General features: G+C 37.8%; 1 protein-coding gene across 1 annotated transcript in view; it reads right to left on the bottom strand.

The window, feature by feature from the left end:
- SFR6 (sensitive to freezing 6) overlaps window positions 1–20,185 on the bottom strand; it is a 212,951-nt gene that overhangs the window by 174,576 nt on the left and 18,190 nt on the right. Inside the window, exons 2-3 of the mRNA XM_089798209.1 lie at window positions 19,595–19,663; window positions 12,506–12,594 (exon numbers count right to left, since the gene is read on the bottom strand). Coding sequence (XP_089654335.1) covers window positions 12,506–12,594; window positions 19,595–19,663 — 158 coding nt within the window. The remainder of the gene's footprint in view (window positions 1–12,505; window positions 12,595–19,594; window positions 19,664–20,185) is intronic.

The raw sequence follows: 20,185 nt of genomic DNA, 5'->3' as shown, positions 1-20,185 counted from the left end.
TGAAAGGAATTTTGTCAAACAGTTTGCATTCAACCTCTTATTTCTCCGGTTAATGTTTTAAACCCCTTATAACTCCGGAAATCAAACGTTTATTTGTTTGTTGTGTTTTGTGCATGGAATTGGTATCATACAACATAAACAAGAAAGAAACTGCAATAATATGCAAAGTGGAAATGAACTGCTGCTAATAAAATGTTATTTTCAGAATTCATTAAACCAAATACATGGCAGATTTATCAACTCACTAATTACTTCAGCAGTATTGACATAATACTCTAGCCCATGCTTTCGAACTTGCTGCTACAGTGCTTTGTCCTTCAATTAGTCCACTACCTTCGTAATATCATATCCTCAAAGCGGCATAAGCGTCGAAAAAGTAGTGAAGAAGATATGAGCAAAATACCAAATCTGCATGTAGCTGGAAATGCAACTAAATTGCCTGATAATGAAGCCAATAACAAAGAATTCCAAAAGCCAAACCCCAAGGGAATGACGTCTAGAATGTTACAAGAGAGGATAGACGTCCTCAAATGCCAAGAACGGAGCTGCAACTCACACACCAATTTCTTCTCATATTCAACCTGGCTAATGAAGCCACAAATGCTTCATTTTATTCTATTTCCAAGGGTCCGCTCAACTCATATGGCCAATGTGGGATAAAAGATGTGTAGTATATAAAACATATATTAAAATACCCCTTATGTCTCCCTTGGGTACACATCCCCATAAAATAAATATTAAAGTAACACTTTAATATTTTACAATTAAATTAGACGTTACTTTAATATTTTACAATTAAATTAGACGTTACTTTAATAAAACTTCAGGCATTAAAATGTATTAGCAATCGGACTCTGAATAATGCGAGTGATAGCTCATCGGAAAGCTCTCACCGAGGAGTATCAAATCCACTCACCAAAATTGACTTGCATTGTGTCCTGCCGACTTACTAAAAATAGTAAATATGCCTGAAACTGAGTAAATCAACTTTGTTTTGGCCCAAACTGGAAATGACTATGCCAAAACACTCCAAGATCCCATTAAACCCTTCGTTAGCCCTCGAGACCATGTAGAACAAGGCTAACGCACACACACTTGGTCAACTGCTAAAATGGGGACATTACAGTCCGCCCCCCTTGAAATTGCTTGTCCTCAAGCAATCTCAGTCCAGCCTACTGAATAACCTGCTCACTCTCCCATGTAGAATCTTCCTCCGGCAGGTCTCTCCATTTGACCAAATACTCCTTCACTATCCTGTTTCTAAGCTTCCTCTCTCTGGTGTCCAGAATAGCCTCAGGTACTAACACAAGCTTCCCCTCCTCATCCAAAGGGGGTAAATCTACAAAAGGCACTACATTCTGACCAATGGCTTTCTTAAGCCTAGACACATGAAACACATTGTGCACTCGATTGCCCTCTGGAAGCTCAAGCTCATAGGCGACTTTGCCCACTTTGCGAATCACCCTATAGGGACCATAAAATCTAGGTTTCAACTTTTCAGCTCCGCTCTTCTTGAGCGATGACTGTCTATATGCTTGTAGCCTCAAGTAAACCATATCCCCTACCTCGAAGCTACGCTCTATTCGGTGCTGATCAGCATACAATTTCTGTTGATTCTAGGCCTGTTGCATATTCTCTTTGAGCACTTTCAGGATGTCCTGACTATCCTGCAATAAGTTTTTGGCTTTGGGCACTCTATTGTCCCCCAAAACTAAATCCATGAAGCTAGATGCTTCATAACCATAGAGTGCCATGAAAGGAGTCATCTTGATGGACATATGATAAGTGGTGTTATAACAATACTCTCCCATATGCAACCATCTGATCCAAGCCTTTTGTTGTGCAGTTACATAGTTCCTCAAATATCCTTCCACCCATTTATTCACAATCTCTGTTTGCCCATCTGTTTGTGGATGATAACTAGTGCTAGGTGTAAGATCTGTACCACACAACTTAAACAACTCTTGCCAAAAAAAACTCATAAACTTACTATCCCGGTCGCTGACAATGAATCTGGGCAGCCCATGTAATCTGAATATCTCTCTAAAGAAAAGATCTGCCACCTGTGCTGCTGTGTAAGTGGACGAAATAGCAAAGAAGTGAGCAAACTTCGTCAAGCGGTCCACCACCACATAGATGCAATTCCTTCCCTGCACTCGTGGTAAACCAGTGATGAAGTCCATCGAAATACTTTCCCATTTCCTATCAGGAATTGGCAAGGGCTGTAATAAACCTGCAGGAAATGTGTGCTCTCCCTTATTCTGTTGACAAACCACACACTCCCTGACATACCTCTAAACATCATCCTTGAGCCCTTTCCATGAAAACCGCTCTCGAATCTACCTATAGGTCTTGAAGACCCCCGGATGTCCAGCTGTGGGTGCATCATAAAATGCCTTCAGTATCGCCTCTCTCAAATGTGATGACGGAATTAAATAAACCTTGTCCTGAACTCTGATTAATCCATCTATCACCTCATAGTGATCATCCTGTATGGTACCTGAAATCAATCCAGAAGCCCAAGCATCTCCGACATACTCTGCTATAATCCGATCTCTCCAATCTCTTGAAATCTCTGCCAAAGCACATGAGTGAGGTCTCCGAGATAAGGCATCAGCCACCACATTTTTCTTACCTTCGACAAACTCTATGTCAAAGTCATAAGCCTGCAATTTAGTCACCCATTTTTGTTGCCGGTCATTAAGATCACGCTGGCTCATGAAGTATTTAATACTGTTGTGATCAGTCTTGATCACAAAACGTCCACCTACCAAATATGATCGAAATTTGGCCAATGCATGCATTATGGCCAAAATCTCCCGGTCATAGACAGAATAACTCTTCTCAACTCCCCGGGGCTTCCTACTCTCGAATGCAATGGGATGCTTCTCCTGCATCAATACTGCTCCAATCCCATCACCTGATGCATCACAATGAAGCTCAAAAGGCTTCGTGAAATCCGGTAGAGCTAAAACTGGACATGAAGACATTACCTGCTTGAAATGCTCAAAACACTTCTGTGCTGCCCCTATCCACACGAAGGCTCCTTTCCTGGTAAGATTTGTCAAGGGTGTAGCAATCTGTGAGAATCCCTTAACAAACCTCCTATAAACCACATAAACCAAAGAATCCCTTAAGTTGTGTAAGGTTTGTGGGAGTAGGCCACTCTACAATAGCTCTAATCTTTTCGGGATCAACCCGAATGCCATCTGCACCAATGATATGCCCAAGGTAAAGGAGCTCAGTCATGCCAAACTCACATTTAGATTCTTTGGCATACAATGACTCTCTCTCCAGAATAGATAACACCTCCTCGAGATGATGTAAGTGCTCCTCCTAGGTCTTACTGAAGACCAAGATGTCATCAAAGAAGATCAAGACAAATCTCCTCAGCTGCTTCCTGAATACCTGGTTCATACAACTTTGAAATGTAGCGGGTGCATTGGTTAGACCAAATGGCATAACCATGAACTCAAAGTGGCCATAGTGACATCGGAAGGCTGTTTTCTCAATGTCCTTTGCTCTCATCCTGATCTGATGGTATCCGGATCGTAAATCAATTTTGGTGAAGAAGCATGCCCCATGCAACTCATCAATCAGCTCATCAATCCTAGGAATGGGATACCTGTTTTTAATTGTTTTCTTATTCAGTGCCCTGTAATCGATGCACATGCGCATCGTCCCATCCTTCTTCTTCACCAATACTACTACTGAAGCAAAGGGGCTCTTACTGGGCCTGATATGCCCCATCTCCAACAAATCCTTAATCGCCTTCTCTATCTCATCCTTGTGTTTCTTAGGATGACGATAGGGAGTAATCATAACTGGTTTGGCTCCCTCCTCGAGCTCAATAACATGTTCCATCCCTCTGTTAGGAGGAACCCCATGAGGAATATCGCTAAATACTTTAGCGTGTCTATCAAGTATCTTCTAGATATCTGGTGGATGACTCTTTTCTTGTGGCTCTGGTGAAGTTGGCATAATGTAGTACTCTGCCGCCCACTCTATGTCATCATGACGAAAAAGTCTCTGCATTCTCCTCAAAGACACTACTCTGCAACCTCCATCTAAAAGTCCTCTACGTACCACAGTTCTGCCCTCATGCTGGAATCTCATCTCCAATTTCGCTAGGTTGAGTGTGAACTCCACTAGTGAAGCCATCCATGTCATGCCGAGGATGACATCATAATCTCCCATGTCCACAACATAGAACTCATCCTTCAACTCATAGCCATCTCCAAACCTGATGTGAAGATTAGATATCTTTCGAGTGCATAATAATTTATCACCGTTAGCCACCATGACTCTAAACCCATCATGCTCCTCTGTCTGTAACCATCTCCTGGCTACCAACTGTGCATCTATGAAGTTATGTGTAGCCCCAGTGTCAATAAGAGATATCACTTTCTACCCCTGGATAGTACCCCTGACCTTAAATGTGATTGCCTTTTGGGCCCCTGTCAAGCGTGCCAACGATCTATCATCCTTAGGAATGCTACTCTCCTCTATAGTGTTACCCTCATCTGAATCGGAGTGCTGATCCTCCCCCTCTGACTCTGAATCTTCTGCTGAAAAATACTCCATTTGATTTGCCTTAGCCTTGAGAGAACATTTATGAGATAAGTCCCAAGGCTCTCTACAATGGAAGCACAACTTCTTCTTTCGAAGTTCATTCAAGGTTTCATTGTCTAGTCCTTTTGATCCTTCTTTGGGTTTGCTATACTCTTTCTGAAACGATTTTTTGTCTTTGTCCTTGCGGTAGAAAGAATCTGTTGAATGGTTTTTTCTTTTGTATACCGAAGGGGCTAAATCTCGTGCCTTTTTAGCTGCTTCAGCTAAGGTGAGTGGATCATGTCCCTTCACCCAACTTCGTAATGGATCAGCAAGACCATCACAAAATAACACCACCAATCTCCTAGGAGAGATATCAGTAACAAGTATAGACAAACGCTAAAACTCGGCAATGTAAGCATCCACAGAACCTGACTGTTTTAACTGTGCTAGTTCCTTGAAATGTAACTCGGGATCCCTAGTGTCAAATCTCTCAATCAATGTTTCGGTGAATTCCTCGTAGGATGTAATCTGATTATGCCCCAAAGTCACCATGCCATGATGCCACCATTCATGTGCAACGCCATCCAAGTGCATAGCCGCATACTTGATAGCCTCCTCCTCAGGCATAGGATTTAGCTGCAAGTATGTATCTACCTTCTGCACCCAAGCTCGTGCAGTCATCTTCCCTGAAGCATCATAATAAAGTAAGGAAAGTTTTCCAACTTTTTTTCTCAGCTCAAAGTTTTGATTCCTCCCTCCTGCTCTAGGCATGTGTCTCATCCTCAAGTCCATATAATCTCTAAGGGAAATAGCCGCCTGAAACTCCAGTCCACTACCCTCCCAATCCCTCCTGAACTGATCCTGTAACTCGGTAATCTGCGGTTCGTTTACTGGTTGAACCGGATCTCTAGGTGGGAAGGTGGGTAGAAGAGGTCTCGAGCTCGCAGTCCGCGTTGGGCATGCAACTTGTCTAAAGTTATCAGCCTCATTCCCATTGTTGCCGTGTCCATTATTACCATTAATGTTATTCTCAGGACCATTGTTGTTGCATTGGCCTCCATGGTTATTGTTTCCCCCATTGTTATTGTTTCCCTCATTGTTATTGTTTCTGTTGTTGGCATCACCTAGATTAATATTCACACCCATCTGTCTAGCCATGAGCTGCAACATCATGTCCATTCACCTATTCTGCTCCTGCTGCATACGCTGCCCCTGCTCTAATGTATCCAGTAATTGTCTGAACATGATGTCCCCCTGATCTGGACCGGCATTCCCGCCTCCGCCTAATCCTGTATTCCTATCATCTCGATCACCCATATTGTTGTCCTGATCAAAGAATATCTCCTCTGTGTCTGTATGGTTGGATTCAATGTCCCCCTGCATGGATGTACTAGACTGTTTGCTTTGCAAGTCTGAAATCCTATTTTGTCTTGCTCTGGTATCGCGGAAATTATAAGGCCCCTGTCGCATGCTCAAACATAAATGCTTAGCCTGTTTTTTTTTTTTTTTTTTCTAATTTTAGTGTTTTGACATTTCGTCAGACACTTTTCCCTTTATCCGGCTGTTCCAAATTCCCTATAAGACCTCCACAGGATGGCAGAACTTATAGCTTTGATACCACTGTAATGGGCACCCCTGGATGTCCCAAAAAACTAAACCAATTTGCTGAAAAGAATTTTGTCCAACAATTTGCATTCAACTTCTTATTTCTCCGTTTAATGTTTTAAACCCCTTATAACTCTGGAAATCAAACGTTTATTTGTTTGTTGTGTTTTGTGCATGGAATTGGTATCATACAACATAAACAAAAAAGAAACTACAATAATATGCAAAGTGGAAATGAACTGCTGCTAATAAAATGTTATTTTCAGAATTCATAAAACCAAATACATGGCAAATTTATCAACTCACTAATTACTTCAGCAGTATTGACATAATACTCTAGCCCATGCTTTCGAACTTGCCGCTACAGTGCTTTGTCCTTCAATCAGTCCACTACCTTCGTAATATCATATCCTCAAAGTGGCATAAGCATCGGAAAAGTAGTGAAGAAGATATGAGCAAAATACCAAATCTGCCTGTAGCTAGAAATGCAACTAAATTGCCTAATAATGAAGCCAATAACAAAGAATTCCAAAGGCCAAACCCCAAGGGAATGACGTCTAGAATGTTACAAGAGAGGATAGACGTCCTCAAATGCCAAGAACGAAGCTGCAACTCACACACCAATTTCTTCTCATATTCAACCTGGCTAATGAAGCCACAAATGCTTCCTTTTATTCTATTTCCAAGGGTCTGCTCAACTCATATGGGCAATGTGGGATAAAAGATGTGTGGTATATAAAACATATATTAAAATATCCCTTATGTCTCCCTTGGGTACACATCCCCATAAAATAAATATTAAAGTAACAATTTAATATTTTACAATTAAATTAAATGTTACTTTAATAAAACTTCAGGCATTAAAATGTATTAGCAATCGGACTCCGAATAATGCGAGTGATAGCTCATCGGAAAGCTCTCACCGAGGAGTATCAAATCCACTCACCAAAATTGACCTGCATTGTGTCCTGCCGACTTACTAAAAATAGTAAGTATGCCTGAAACTGAGTAAATCAACTTCGTTTTGGCCCAAACTGGAAATGACTAGGCCAAAACACTCCAGGATCCCATTAAACCCTTCGTTAGCCCTCGGGACCATGTAGAACAAGGCTAATGCACACACACTTGGTCAACTGCTAAAATGGGGACATTACATCGACACATAACACCACTAAAGCACAATGCCAAGAATAGGTTTAAGGGTGCCGAAGGAGCAATCAGGTATCTCTCTGCGATGAAGCCAAATCATTCATCGAATGTCACCACAGAATCAGGCAGACCCGATATATGCTAAGGGATCAAATCAGTATATGAAAAACTCCATTCATATAGAGGCCCACGTAGGAGACAAAGCACAAATTTAATATATGCGCGCGTGGACACTGATAGAAGCCTTCCAAAAAGGCAAACGGGGAAGATCGGCTTTGAAACCAACAGTTGTACTGAAGGAAGGAAGTATCAGGTCTATACAGTCCTCTATTATGATGTGAAGAAACACACTACCGAAAGTTGTGGGTAGTAAATCAATACATAGCAATAGAGTCGACTCCCCAAAAGACTCAATAAGGTGAAAACACGTAAATGGACCAACAAAATGCCTCCCAATAGTTTGTGTTGCCGAAAGCCACTAAATTGGAGTTACCAGAGCACATTATATACTGCTAGTTCCTCCCAATAATGGTGAATTCATTTGCCCATGCCAGGAAAGATGAGTGAGATACCGTGCATTGGCCTAAAAGCATCGCAATGGGCGACCATTTCCTCCCACATTTGGCCCTCAATCTACAATGTCACATAGTTGGTGTCATTTGATTCTTAACCAAACACCGATGACGAGCCCCAAATTCTTTCTTGATTGAGCCATCGACAATGGTGTTCTCAGGAGTGATAACTTCACATAGATAGAAGAGAGGATTGTAATAACCCCAATAGGTTATAACTTCTTCAAACACCAAAAATCTTTATACTTCAGTTGTTTGACATTTCGTCAAACACTTTGCAAGCAAGCTCTGATACCACTGTAATAACCCCAATGGGTTATAACTTCTTCAAACACCAAAAATCTTTATACTTCAGTTGTTTGACATTTCGTCAAACACTTTGCAAGCAAGCTCTGATACCACTGTAATAACCCTCCTCAAATCTGCTCTCAAAAAAATGCTGATGAAAGCTCAAAGAATTTCATCAAACAATTCACATGCAAGGGACGTATAACTGATATAGTTTTTCAGCTGGCTTTAAATGACTTTTTTCCAATTTGCATCAATGAGATTCTTATTCTAGAAGACTCCAAATGGACTACCAATGGCCTAACATGAGTGTGCTACTAATTTTGACAATATTCAGTGCATATATATGATCTAAGCATGAGAAATGAACACCTACAGCCAACTGGCATTTTTAGAAACAGTTGGTATGCAAACTAACTAGCTAATAAATAATGATATTGTATTGCTTAAATGACACCAGCAACTATTATCTTATTAATTTGCAATGAAATTTCTAATACAATGCTCATGAAATATGGCCAAGACTTTGGCATTTACATGGATTACAAAATGACAATGCTGGTATAATACACACTTACAGCTGAAAGCTTATAACACCCTAAAAAGCAATACTAACAAAAGAACCTGGTTGTAGATGGCTGTAATAATTTCCTTCAATGCTGCCCCTTCTACTTTGCTTTTCCGATTTGCTTTTTCGGCCTGCTTTTTTTTCGGTTCTGCTTTTTCGAACTGCTTTTTTCGTACCCGCTTTTCCCGCCTGCTTTTTCGGTTCCGCTTTTTTCGGACTGCTTTTTCGTACCCGCTTTTTCAGCCTGCTTTTTCGGTTCCGCTTTTTCGGACTGCTACTATGTTGAATCTCAAAACCATATCTTTCAATGGCGTCAAGATTTTCAGCTTGAAGGGATTTCGTCCTCCAAACTATTGAGACATAATCTCCAGAAAATTTTCCAATTTTTTTGATATTTCCAACCATGCATAAAAGAAGCTCTTCCATTTCTTTTATAGTGTTCTCACAAGAGCTCCATCCTTCGTTTTCTCAATGTGGGATAAAACATAACTCCCTTTATGTAACTTATGTCTCCAATTTGTTATAAAATAAAGGGGACTCTTCTAATTTAAATATTTCCCACAACTATAGTCTATGCATTAATAAAGTTAAATATTTAAATTTAACTTTATAAAATAGCTTTATCAATGCATAACAAATCTTATCAGTGTTAAACAAGTCTTCTTGTCGATTTTAAACAATTACCATCGACATATCGTTGCCACTGGATGTCCGCCCATGCCCAAAATGACTTACTATAAATAGTAAGTATGCCCAAAGTTGCCTCAAAACCCCTCAGAAAGACCTGCAACTGAAACTATCTAGGCCAAATGGCCTCTAAGTCCCTTTAATGTCCTGGTTAGCCTATGGGACCGTGAGGAAATAGGCTACCGACAACATCATGCTATGAATGCTTAAAAAAGGGACATTACAAGGATCTTCGAAATTTGTCGAGCCTAGTCTAACTAAGAGTGAGAAAGTGTCAGGTTATATGGAGGATGACAATGTGTACACTGTTTGACAAATTGCCCATGAGAATCCTATATACTCAAATGATGTGTATAGTCAATTGATAGAAAACTTGATTACTTCAGCATTTGCCAGTACCTTCATGCATCCAAAGTTGAATGTGGTGCCTCTACAACCTCATTCCTTCACATTTATTTTTATGCTAGTGATACCTTCCGGAATTTTAAGGAGTAAAGATGGAAGTAGAAGTTCATATGCATACACAGAATGAGATGACACAGAGAGAATCACTAATCTCATAATCATTGATTACCTCCAGCTGTTGTTTCAACCCCAGATAGTTATCCTAAGCTGAAGTGTCGTGTGATATAGACCTACACAATGGTGGTTCACACTTGGGCAATCCAAATTCATAAAATGACAGGTGGCTTTAAACTGGTGGATTATTATTATAGGTTTTCAAGTCTAAGTGTTTGGGGAAGAGTTAGAAACCAAGAAATAAAACCATTGGGAGTATATTAAAAGAAGAAGGCAGACAAATTTAAAAAAACTTTCATAAGAATCGGTTATGTAACGGAAATGTTATGGGAAAGAACAGATTTTAAATAGAAGACAAAACAATGTACCAGGGGTTCTTCTTTCCAGTCTGCAAGTTCTACAGCTGCTACAGGGAGAAGACAGTTCTATTTTGTAACAAGGAAAGTAGCTTTGTTTTATGCATATTGATTGTAATAGAGGGATGGGACAATACTATCGTTGTTTTGTCATGTCTCTGAAATGAAGAGGAATATACGTGTGTTTGATCCTGTGGTCTGTACATTTATATTTCTGGTTTTGAAGAATTCTGTGTTCTTTTATTTCCTATTTCAGATACAGTCTTTTATTACTACGTAGAATGTGGTGTATGTAATCTTATGGTCATGTACCCATGTTTTTGCATAAGAACATTTGTAACTTCTCTTTTCCTTCTGTAATACAAAAGATTGGTCAAGTAGTCTTGTGGCTGCTTATTTGTTTTTCTCTTTCTATTCAGTTTTTGATCTGGAAATCGCATTCATTTCATGTCTATGAATGAATGTTAGAAAACCTAAGTGCCTTCAGGTTAAAGGTACATCCTATCATTTAAATTCTTTGCAAATCTGTAAATATGGGAGCTGTACCTCTTAATTCAGAGGATAGTTATCAATCAATGATAACTGATCCAACTGTTAGCACATTTTTTTCTTCCTAATTGGGCATGTTGAGTCATTGTTTATGTTTCTATCTGAAGGACAAATCTGTTCACTAACACATAGCACCAAAGATCAATCAAGGGTGTTATAGATGAACCTGTATGAAAATTAGGTGCATTGAATTGCAAAAGAGTGCTACATTCTAGAATTAAACTAGTATGCCCTCACTTAGGGATGCTTGACAAATAAACTTGCTCCAAGTTCCTTTTGTATATATACCTCTAGATCATTCGCTACAATAGTTTCCAAACTTGGACTCAATGAATATTCGGCAAAGTTGACCTGACTCTATTCTCAGCAAAACCTCAACAAGACTTGGCAAACTAGGTTTCTTGGGAGTATTGCCAAGGCTGAGTTTCTAGAGAGCCCCGAGACTCAGCCAGTGTCACTTGACTCAGAACTCTTCATGACTCTAGATAGTTCAAGAACTATGTTCAATACAAACTCTTAACAGCTAATAAGAATAAGATATTAATTAACAACAAAATAGCATCAAAAGCAATTGCAATGCTTGTACAAAAACCATACTAAACCTGAACCACTTCCCACACAGAAAGTCATGGTCAAGCCTAATTCCTAAGAAATTTATTTGGTCAATTGACTTTCAAATCTTAAATTCTTGTACTTTTTGATATATGCATCACTTACAGGCATTGGTTACAAGACAAAGGTGAGCAACCCATTTTGTTGAAGGAATCATGAGGTTTCAACACAATTTTGTTTTTGGCTCTTTGTCATCCTATTGTCATTAATAAAAGCTTCATCTCTATCCTACTTGAATTTGAGTCGTTACCCATTTGGAATGCTAAATTTAAAAAATTGACAACGCCATTCATAACATGAAAAATCCTGACTTAATAGTTGTTCATACAAAAATTTATGTATTCACGGTACTTCTGAACATAGAAATATAACATTAAATGAGCAGCTTTTGACCATTAGGAGCTCTTCATGTGTGATGCATAGTTTCATTCTGTTAATTCAGATCACGCACATATAAGGTTGTAATTGATTGTTTTCGTAAATAAAAAATCATTGGAAGTACCTCACGTAATTATTCTTGTATGTCAAATAATTTTGATCACTTGTTAAAATCAAATGTGTAACGCAATAACATACACAAGCTCAAGTTTAACGGAGATGTCAATACACCTCCTAGATACCGAATCATCTTACAACAATGTGCATTAAAAGACTTGTCCCATTCACATGCACATTTCAACTCACAAGAAACACGGGAAAATCGGACAAATGGACAAAGAAAGCTAGGACAAGATGGACTAAGCCTCCCTCAATTTTTGAAATCCATCATGAATAAGAATGAACCATCCACATGCATATATCAAATCACAAGAAACACAGGAAAATTGAATGAATGAGCAAACAAAGCTATGACAAGATGAATGATGCAGTGAATTGACTAAGCCTCTCTCAACTTTTGAAATTTGTTATGAATAATATAAATCTCGGACTTACTTATAATATCATTCCTTCAATGTGAATTACAAAAAATTGTAAATGACAAAGAAAACAAATATTTTAGAGGTAGCTATTTCACATGGAAAATGCAAAAGATAGGTTATGGTTACCTGCAGTTACATTAAAAACTGTGTGTTCGGTGGGACGCTCTGGACTCACAAGATGAACAGGTATCCAGAATGGTGGTTGCACATTGGAGCTGCAAATGCAATGAAACATATTAGTGAAGGCTGACAAGAAATATGACATGAATTCAGCTACCAAAATATAAATGAATGCATCACATAAGTCCATCGATATTGCCAACAAAAACAATAGTCAATAGAATTTGCTAATCTTGTACTCTGACCTAGTCTCAGACATGGGATAGAGTGTTATCTATTTATCAATTCGTGGATAAATAATTTTGTTCGTAAACACAGGCGAGCAGGATGCCCCTTCAGGGATAAGGAAAATGGGTTTGCTCGTAAGAATCTTGTTCAGTCCTAGGATGGACGGTTGCAAACATGAATCAAAGAAAGCATGTGTATTGATATATGATGAACTCTCTAAGATGTCAAAACATATTCTAATGGGCTATATAGCCAAAGAATCCAAATCAATATTGAGAGAGAACTGTTAAGAGATGAGACAAGCAATAGTTTCATAAGTCAAAAATGAAGAGCATATGGATAAAAATTTGAGTTTGAAAATAGAACAGAATATGATTTAATTTTTTCTAAAAGAAGACAAGAGTCTCCTCTGAACAAAGGCATGTGAAAGGTTAAAAACAAGACAAAAACAGTGCTTTCCATCATTCAGCAGACATGGTGGATGAAGCACTTGAACTAGACGGCCTTGATGAATTACTCCCAATTCTACTGCCACCAAGGAACCTGAGTTTGAGAGAGACGATTATCTGGAGAGGATCATAGCTGAGGATATTGATATGGATCATTGAAACACTGAAGAATAGATGATAGACTTCTGAATTTTGTTTTTTGATTGTGTATCAACATCAAACTGTCAATAGTTTTGAATTTTAATATAAAATATGTAGTGAGTTTTAAAATCTTTTACTCTTTGACACAAGGACTTTGACAAGTTGATTTGAGTATTCAAACTTTAATGTTAAACTTTACCACTGTCCTTGTTTTCAAAGTTCTATGTCATGATTTTTATGGAAATTATTAAATTATGTTTAAAAATTGGTCTCTACCCTCCTCTCCTATTTTCCAAAATTAGCAGCAAAGTACCAGTACTGGTCTCCAAAACCGTCTAGGTACTTTTTAGATTTTGCAGACAAAAAACAGATCTTAAAAAAATGCTATCAAATTAGCAAGGCGTGGCAATCTTCCCTGTAGGTTGAATAAAAAAATTAACCATTTTGCGTGTTCTGCCTGTTGGAATGTATAATGCCTTTCCTAAGTTTTGTTGGCAGCATCAAAAAAATTGTGGCTAGCTATTAGTTTTAGCACTCAATGAGTATTGTATAAATCCAATCAGAAGGATTTGTCTATTGGCTATCAGATGGCTAAATTTACCCTTTCTCTCAAAAATTCAGAACTTCAGCATCCAAAGTTCAAATCAGGCAAACAAGATATCTTTGGAAAACTAGTTTCGCACACTTCCATTGGTGCAAGTCTTATCATCAGATTTCTTGCAGGTTTGTTTTAACATGACATCATTTTTTGCTTGCAACCTCCTAACTTTTTGCCAATATCTGTGATTTGCACAATTAATGCAACATTGAAATGGTTTCTTTTTACTACAATTTTATTTGTTAGAATAACGTGACTTCATGAGGCAATACAATCCATGGTTCTTTCATGAAGCTTTTCTGTTGTTAATGGAACCTTGGTCTCCATTCTAGATCCAATAACTACCACAATCTCCGAGATTCTAGTTTGGGTGCCCCAGACATGAAAGACTAGTTTGCCAGTTAAATTGATTAATTAGGTGAGTGAATTCATGGAAATCGATGATGATAGAGACCCTGAATGCAGATTCATAGAGATTTGAACCCGAATTGACATATCCAAGCCAATCTATCACTCAATTAGACTTCAATCCATATCTCTATTCAAATTTTAATTTGTCATGTAGGTGCTTTTGATGCAATGTGGTTGCACATAAAATTTTAGGTCCTTCTTTGTTGTGTTTTAGAACTATTTATTTTTTTAAATGGTGAGAAAGTCTTGCTTTCCTGACAATTAATTTGTGTCTCATGGTAATGACCAAATTACGAAGCAGTTGAGTCTTTCACAATCTGGACCTTGGGCTCATCGTATCAGTTTCCCATATAACCAATCTAGGAACCAGCTCCTCAAGCTTTTGAACCCGAAGGATTTCTGAAAAAAATATCTTTTCACACATCAGCATGCTGAAGATGATAAATACGTGGAGCATTCTTCAATTGATAAGACCATTTTGTTGAGAAAGTTAGCCTCATGGTAAATTGAAGCAAATTCTATATATATAAATATGTTAATATATATGTTAATGAAATATAATATATGAAAGTCTGATTTAATATATATATCAACTTATATATTTACATATATTATATACCAAAATACATTATTGAAATCATAATATGTATCGGTTGTTTTAAAGACCAAATGCTGATCAAGGTATTGACTATCGTTTATATATTATTACTTCAATCGACAGTGACTTGGAACATGACCACGTAGGGTCATGACTCATGCCACGTAGAATCATGCCCCTACATGGGCATGTTACAATGGTTATAAATATGCCCCGTCAAGACTGCAGATAAAGATCAATCACCATGGCAATGTAACTCAATCATAAAACAAATACAGTCTGCTATACATCACCAGTTCGATCTGCCATATACTTTCAATATAGTCTGAAATAGATCTGCACTTATCAAAGTTACTGTTCATCAGCATAATTGATTTATAAAAGAAAATCAGTTAGATATATATCAGAATTCAGAAAGGGAATTGAATATTGCTCTGATCATTATAGTATTCTGCCAATACAATTTAGTTCAGTCTCCACCAACAACGATCTATGGAAAATAGCTGACTATGGATTTCTCGCCAAAAGAGGAAAGATGCTACTGTCAAATTGCCTCTTCCAAGACCCTAAGAATTGGTTGGAGTGGCAGTGAATTATCTAGGTTCAATTTAGTTCAGTCTCCACCAACAACGATCTATATATATTTAACATCTTTTCCTTCAAGCTTTCTCCAGAGAGCAGGTGCATAGTCTCAATGACTTCATAGACAATAAGGACGGCTGCTTTCTTTCATCAGGAATCTTCATTCTATCCTAGTTTATAATAAAAATATTCAAACCAAACTATTGGACTTCCAAAAGGCGGAAAGGACAGAAAGCAAAAGCAATGAAACTAAGGATTGATGGTTGGGACACAATGGTGGAAAATAGCTGACTATGGATTTCTCGCCAAAAGAGAAAAGATGCTACTGTCAAATTGCCTCTTCCAAGACCCTAAGAATTGGTTGGAGTGGCAGTGAATTATCTAGGTTCAATTTAGTTCAGTCTCCACCAACAACAATCTATATATATTTAACATCTTTTCCTTCAAGCTTTCTCCAGAGAGCAGGTGCATAGTTTCAATGACTTCATAGACAATAAGGACGGCTGCTTTCTTTCATCAGGAATCTTCATTCTGTCCTAGTTTATAATAAAAAATATTCCAACCAAACTATTGGACTTCCAAAAGGCGGAAAGGACAGAAAGCAAAAGCAATGAAACTAAGGATTGATGGTTGGGACACAATGGTGGAAAATAGCTGACTGTGGATGTCTCACCAAAAGAGGAAAGATGCTACTGTCAAATTGCCTCTTCCAAGACCCTAAGAATTGGTTGGAGTGGCAGTGAATTGTCTAGGTTATGGTTCTAAGTAGTAGCATCTTTGACAATAATTTTAGGCAATATTCTACTTTATTGGTCTTTATTTACATTACCTAAGGATGCATCACCAGGCCTCAAACCTTTGTCCCTATTTTTGGGAATCCAGGGAGATCGTAAGGATGTCCCTGAATCCCCATTTTGCAAAATTTACGGGAAACCTTCTTGGAGACAGGGAATGTTAAGGGTTAATTTTCGGCACATCCCCATCATCAATCCTTAAGCTTGAAAAACCCCTTCAATTAAAACGGGCATTTTGTATGTTTGTAAGGGGCCTCTCCTCCTAGCATGCCCTAAAATGGAATAAATGTCCTATTTTCTTTCATTTCAACATTTATGTGTGAAAACAACTCAGTTGAAAGATTTGAAGAGAAAACTTATTTTGAGCAACAATATGACAAGCCAATCCAGAAAGAGATTCAATCTAGGGCAATGGAGCTACAAATCCTTCAATAAGGTAAGCTTTATCCTTTCATTTTAATTTTAAGATTTTTTTTCAAAACACAAAATGGCTGACTTTCTTTCACTTTTTGCATTTTTCCAGTTTAAACTTGCATTAATTCTCAAAAACTAACATGATCAGCAGTGAGAATGATAGTAATAGAGACAGTGAACAAAATTGGAGGAAATGCAAAGTACAAATGGTGGTCTTCTCCACCTTGTTACACTTGTGGATAAAAAGGGGAAAGGGGGTAAGTAGGGTGTGGCTTTGTCAAATCTACAAGAAAGACTTTTGAGGTAACTGCACAAGAGTACGGTCTCATTTTTAGGGAGTTAAATGCATCCAATTTGTTTTCTTAAATGAGAAGATAGTGTCATAGATTGCGTATGGAGGTAGAAATGGGGACCCAAGCTGTGACAATACTGGCACCTACTTTTGCAAGTGTACAGTCATCTATGTGTGTGCCATCCACAATTACTAGCAATATAGTTGTCACAAGAGGAAAGAGGAAGATGAGTGGTGGTGAGAAGCCAAGTTAGTTGAACCTACACTTAATGTGCAGGTACAAGATGCTATAGAGTCTTCCATTGCCAAATTCTTTTTTGCTTATGCCAGCTCATTTCATGTGGCATGTTCCTCTTACTTCAAGCAGATGATCAGAATGTAGCCTCTATTGGTCCCTCAATGTATCCCTAGAGATCATAATCTATGCACTGCCCTCCTAGACAAAGAGTATTACAAGTTAATTTACTAATAGAGCATATAAGGCAAAATTTGATGAAGACAGATTGAGAAGCGTAAGGATGCAGACTTCCAAACTAGCAATTCAAGAGATGCCACAGAGGAGATTAATCCCTCAAATGTTGCACAAGAGATCATTAATATAGCACGTGTGTAAGTTGGTTGTCGTTGCTTTGATGGTGAAGGGTGCTTACAAACTCATATTTGGACCCCATTGTGTGTCCATGAGTAAAGGACAAGATACCTTAGGTGGGGTGGATTGTAATGTCCCCATTTTGGAATAGGATATAACAACAAACAATAATGATAAATCTAAAATAAAAAAGAACAAAAATATTTAACAAAAAAAAGAATTGAATTATAAACATATTTCAAATTTGATTAAGTTTAATGAATGGTCAAAAGGCATGAAATGAAAAGTTGGGACTCCCTCAACCATGAGATATAAAAGGGAGAAGAGCACTTCATTTGAAGCATGGATATGGACAAAGGGAGAAAAGAATGGAGCATAGGAATTAAGGAACAATTAATGGAAGATGAAAGGAATGGGAAGCAAATAAGAAAGTTACTCTTTCGAAGGGCAGAAATAATGAAGAGTTATAACTTTTTCAAAGTAATTATGGAAGATTGTGACAGTCTCACAGTGCAGCAATTATGAACGATTGTGACTCTAATAGAGCACAGCAACAATGAAAGGTTATCCCTTTCAAAGGGTGGTAACTAAGGGAGGCTGTGACAAATACAAAGAGCAGGTAGGGGATAAAATATTATTCTCAAAGGCAACAATGAAAAGTGATAGCTTAATTCTTATGATAGGTGTGACTCTTTCCCAATAAAGTATAAAGGAGAAATTACTACAGGCATTCAAGAATCACTTATCTATGGAAATATCCCTTGTCAATATCAAACTCAAATTACAACATAGAGGCACAATTAGTTATTAGTTTCATACACTTTCCCAAATGAAGTCTTTCGAAAATTCGTTATATAGAAAGATAAACCAATGATAGTATCAACACAAATGCTAAAGATTAACATTTCTGAACTGGCACCTACTTTCAACTCGACATCAAAATTAGATAGCACTTTAAGATCAACAATGTCAAGATTTTGGATATTTAGATAACAGCAACCCACTTTCAAAATATCAAATTTACTTCACATGTCAAAAATGAACCTAGTGAATGTATTGTTTATGACAGAAAAGATTTAATCTTCAGAATAATTATTGCATATTCAACATACTAATCATGATGACACCACACAATTTTCATCAGGCTTCTAAGAGGTACAATATATGCCCTATATTCAATTATCCTGCCACGGATATTTGCTCTTGAGAAATGTTTGAATTGATCAAAGACAACACTCAATAGGAATTGCATCGGAAGGCACAAGCCTAAAGTCTGTTGTCCCTCACAATCTCTCTGCAATCAACAATTCCATGTGCTTAGCCTCCCTATATGATCTTCAACAGTCTAGAATCAGATATGGTCATCCTCCTCTGAGTCTTATGGCTTGTTGATTATCGCCCGACACTTGTCAGAGACAAAGCTAAAGACAAGCATCCCAAACCAGGTAGGTTGCTTTTCCTCCACTGACCTCAGCTGATCTCAATAAAACCCTTCCTCTGGTCTACTCATTTTCCAACTCTCTTGAGTCTTTCATCAACAATAAATAGTCATGGAAGTGATTAGAATTGAATGAGAATCCCCAATAGTAATTATAGTGATAGAAAGGTCAGCATCCCACCTTGCTAGGTCTTCAGAGCTGTCAATCCATCAGACTCGTTGCACTATGCACTTCTCAATTCAACCAAGCATCCTAAACTAAACAAAGCTTCATCTTATATTGGCAATCAAACACAATTGGCTAAGTCAGCCCAAAATAAGAAACAATAGACATTTTGTTGATTTGCTATGATCTCCCTAAAGTCGATCAAGGCAGAGGGGTACCCTAAATTACAGTTGCCTGTGACATGCACTGTGTAAAAAAAGTATGGCCTATAATCATTAACAAATTTCAAGCTTGTGTGAAGATTTGCATTTAAACTGTGGAGATGGGGTTTTTGGCATCTGCCTTTCAGCATAATCAACAGATCAAAAACATAATATTCAAAGGTAGTGCCATACCTTGGATGTCTTGCACATGTCTCAGAAGCGCATGCTATTACATTTAACCTTCCACACCATGCAACTGCACTGCAAAAAAAATCAACAAAACAGAAGGATTAAAAAAAAAAGAAAATCATAATTAACACATCTGAATACACCAAAATTGCAGTTAGCCTTAACCAAGCGAATATCCAACGGTTTCTTATATTGTACCAGAAACAGAATATTTTTACTAGTCTCTCAGATGATTTTGATATAAAAGTGAGAAGGCAATAAGTCTAAAAAAATGTGCCTTAATATAAGATAGTAAAAATATTATAAATCTAGCTTACTAGTCTTTTTACAGACCCAAACAGGGTAGTCTCATTGACCTATTTCATGTGATTAGTTTGCAAGTTGACTATTTGATCAGCAAAAAATTATAATGCCGTAGATTTCAAAAAAAAAATTACATTAGTTTTTCATATTAGAATGATTGATTTATCACAAAATAGCTGATACCGTGCTGATCTTCTAGACACACTAATGTTTGTTTTGGTTTGACCTCATTTTATGGTAAATTTAGTAGAGATTCAAACGTGCAAATCTTTACTGTTCACTTTAAATAGA

The sequence above is a fragment of the Cupressus sempervirens genome, chromosome 8, assembly GCF_028749045.1.
Source record: "Cupressus sempervirens isolate cs-2001-9-10 chromosome 8, ASM2874904v1, whole genome shotgun sequence".
In the NCBI taxonomy this organism is placed as follows: Eukaryota; Viridiplantae; Streptophyta; class Pinopsida; order Cupressales; family Cupressaceae; genus Cupressus; species Cupressus sempervirens.
Note: the sequence above shows the minus strand (reverse complement) of the source record. Positions and strands in the feature narration are given on the sequence as shown.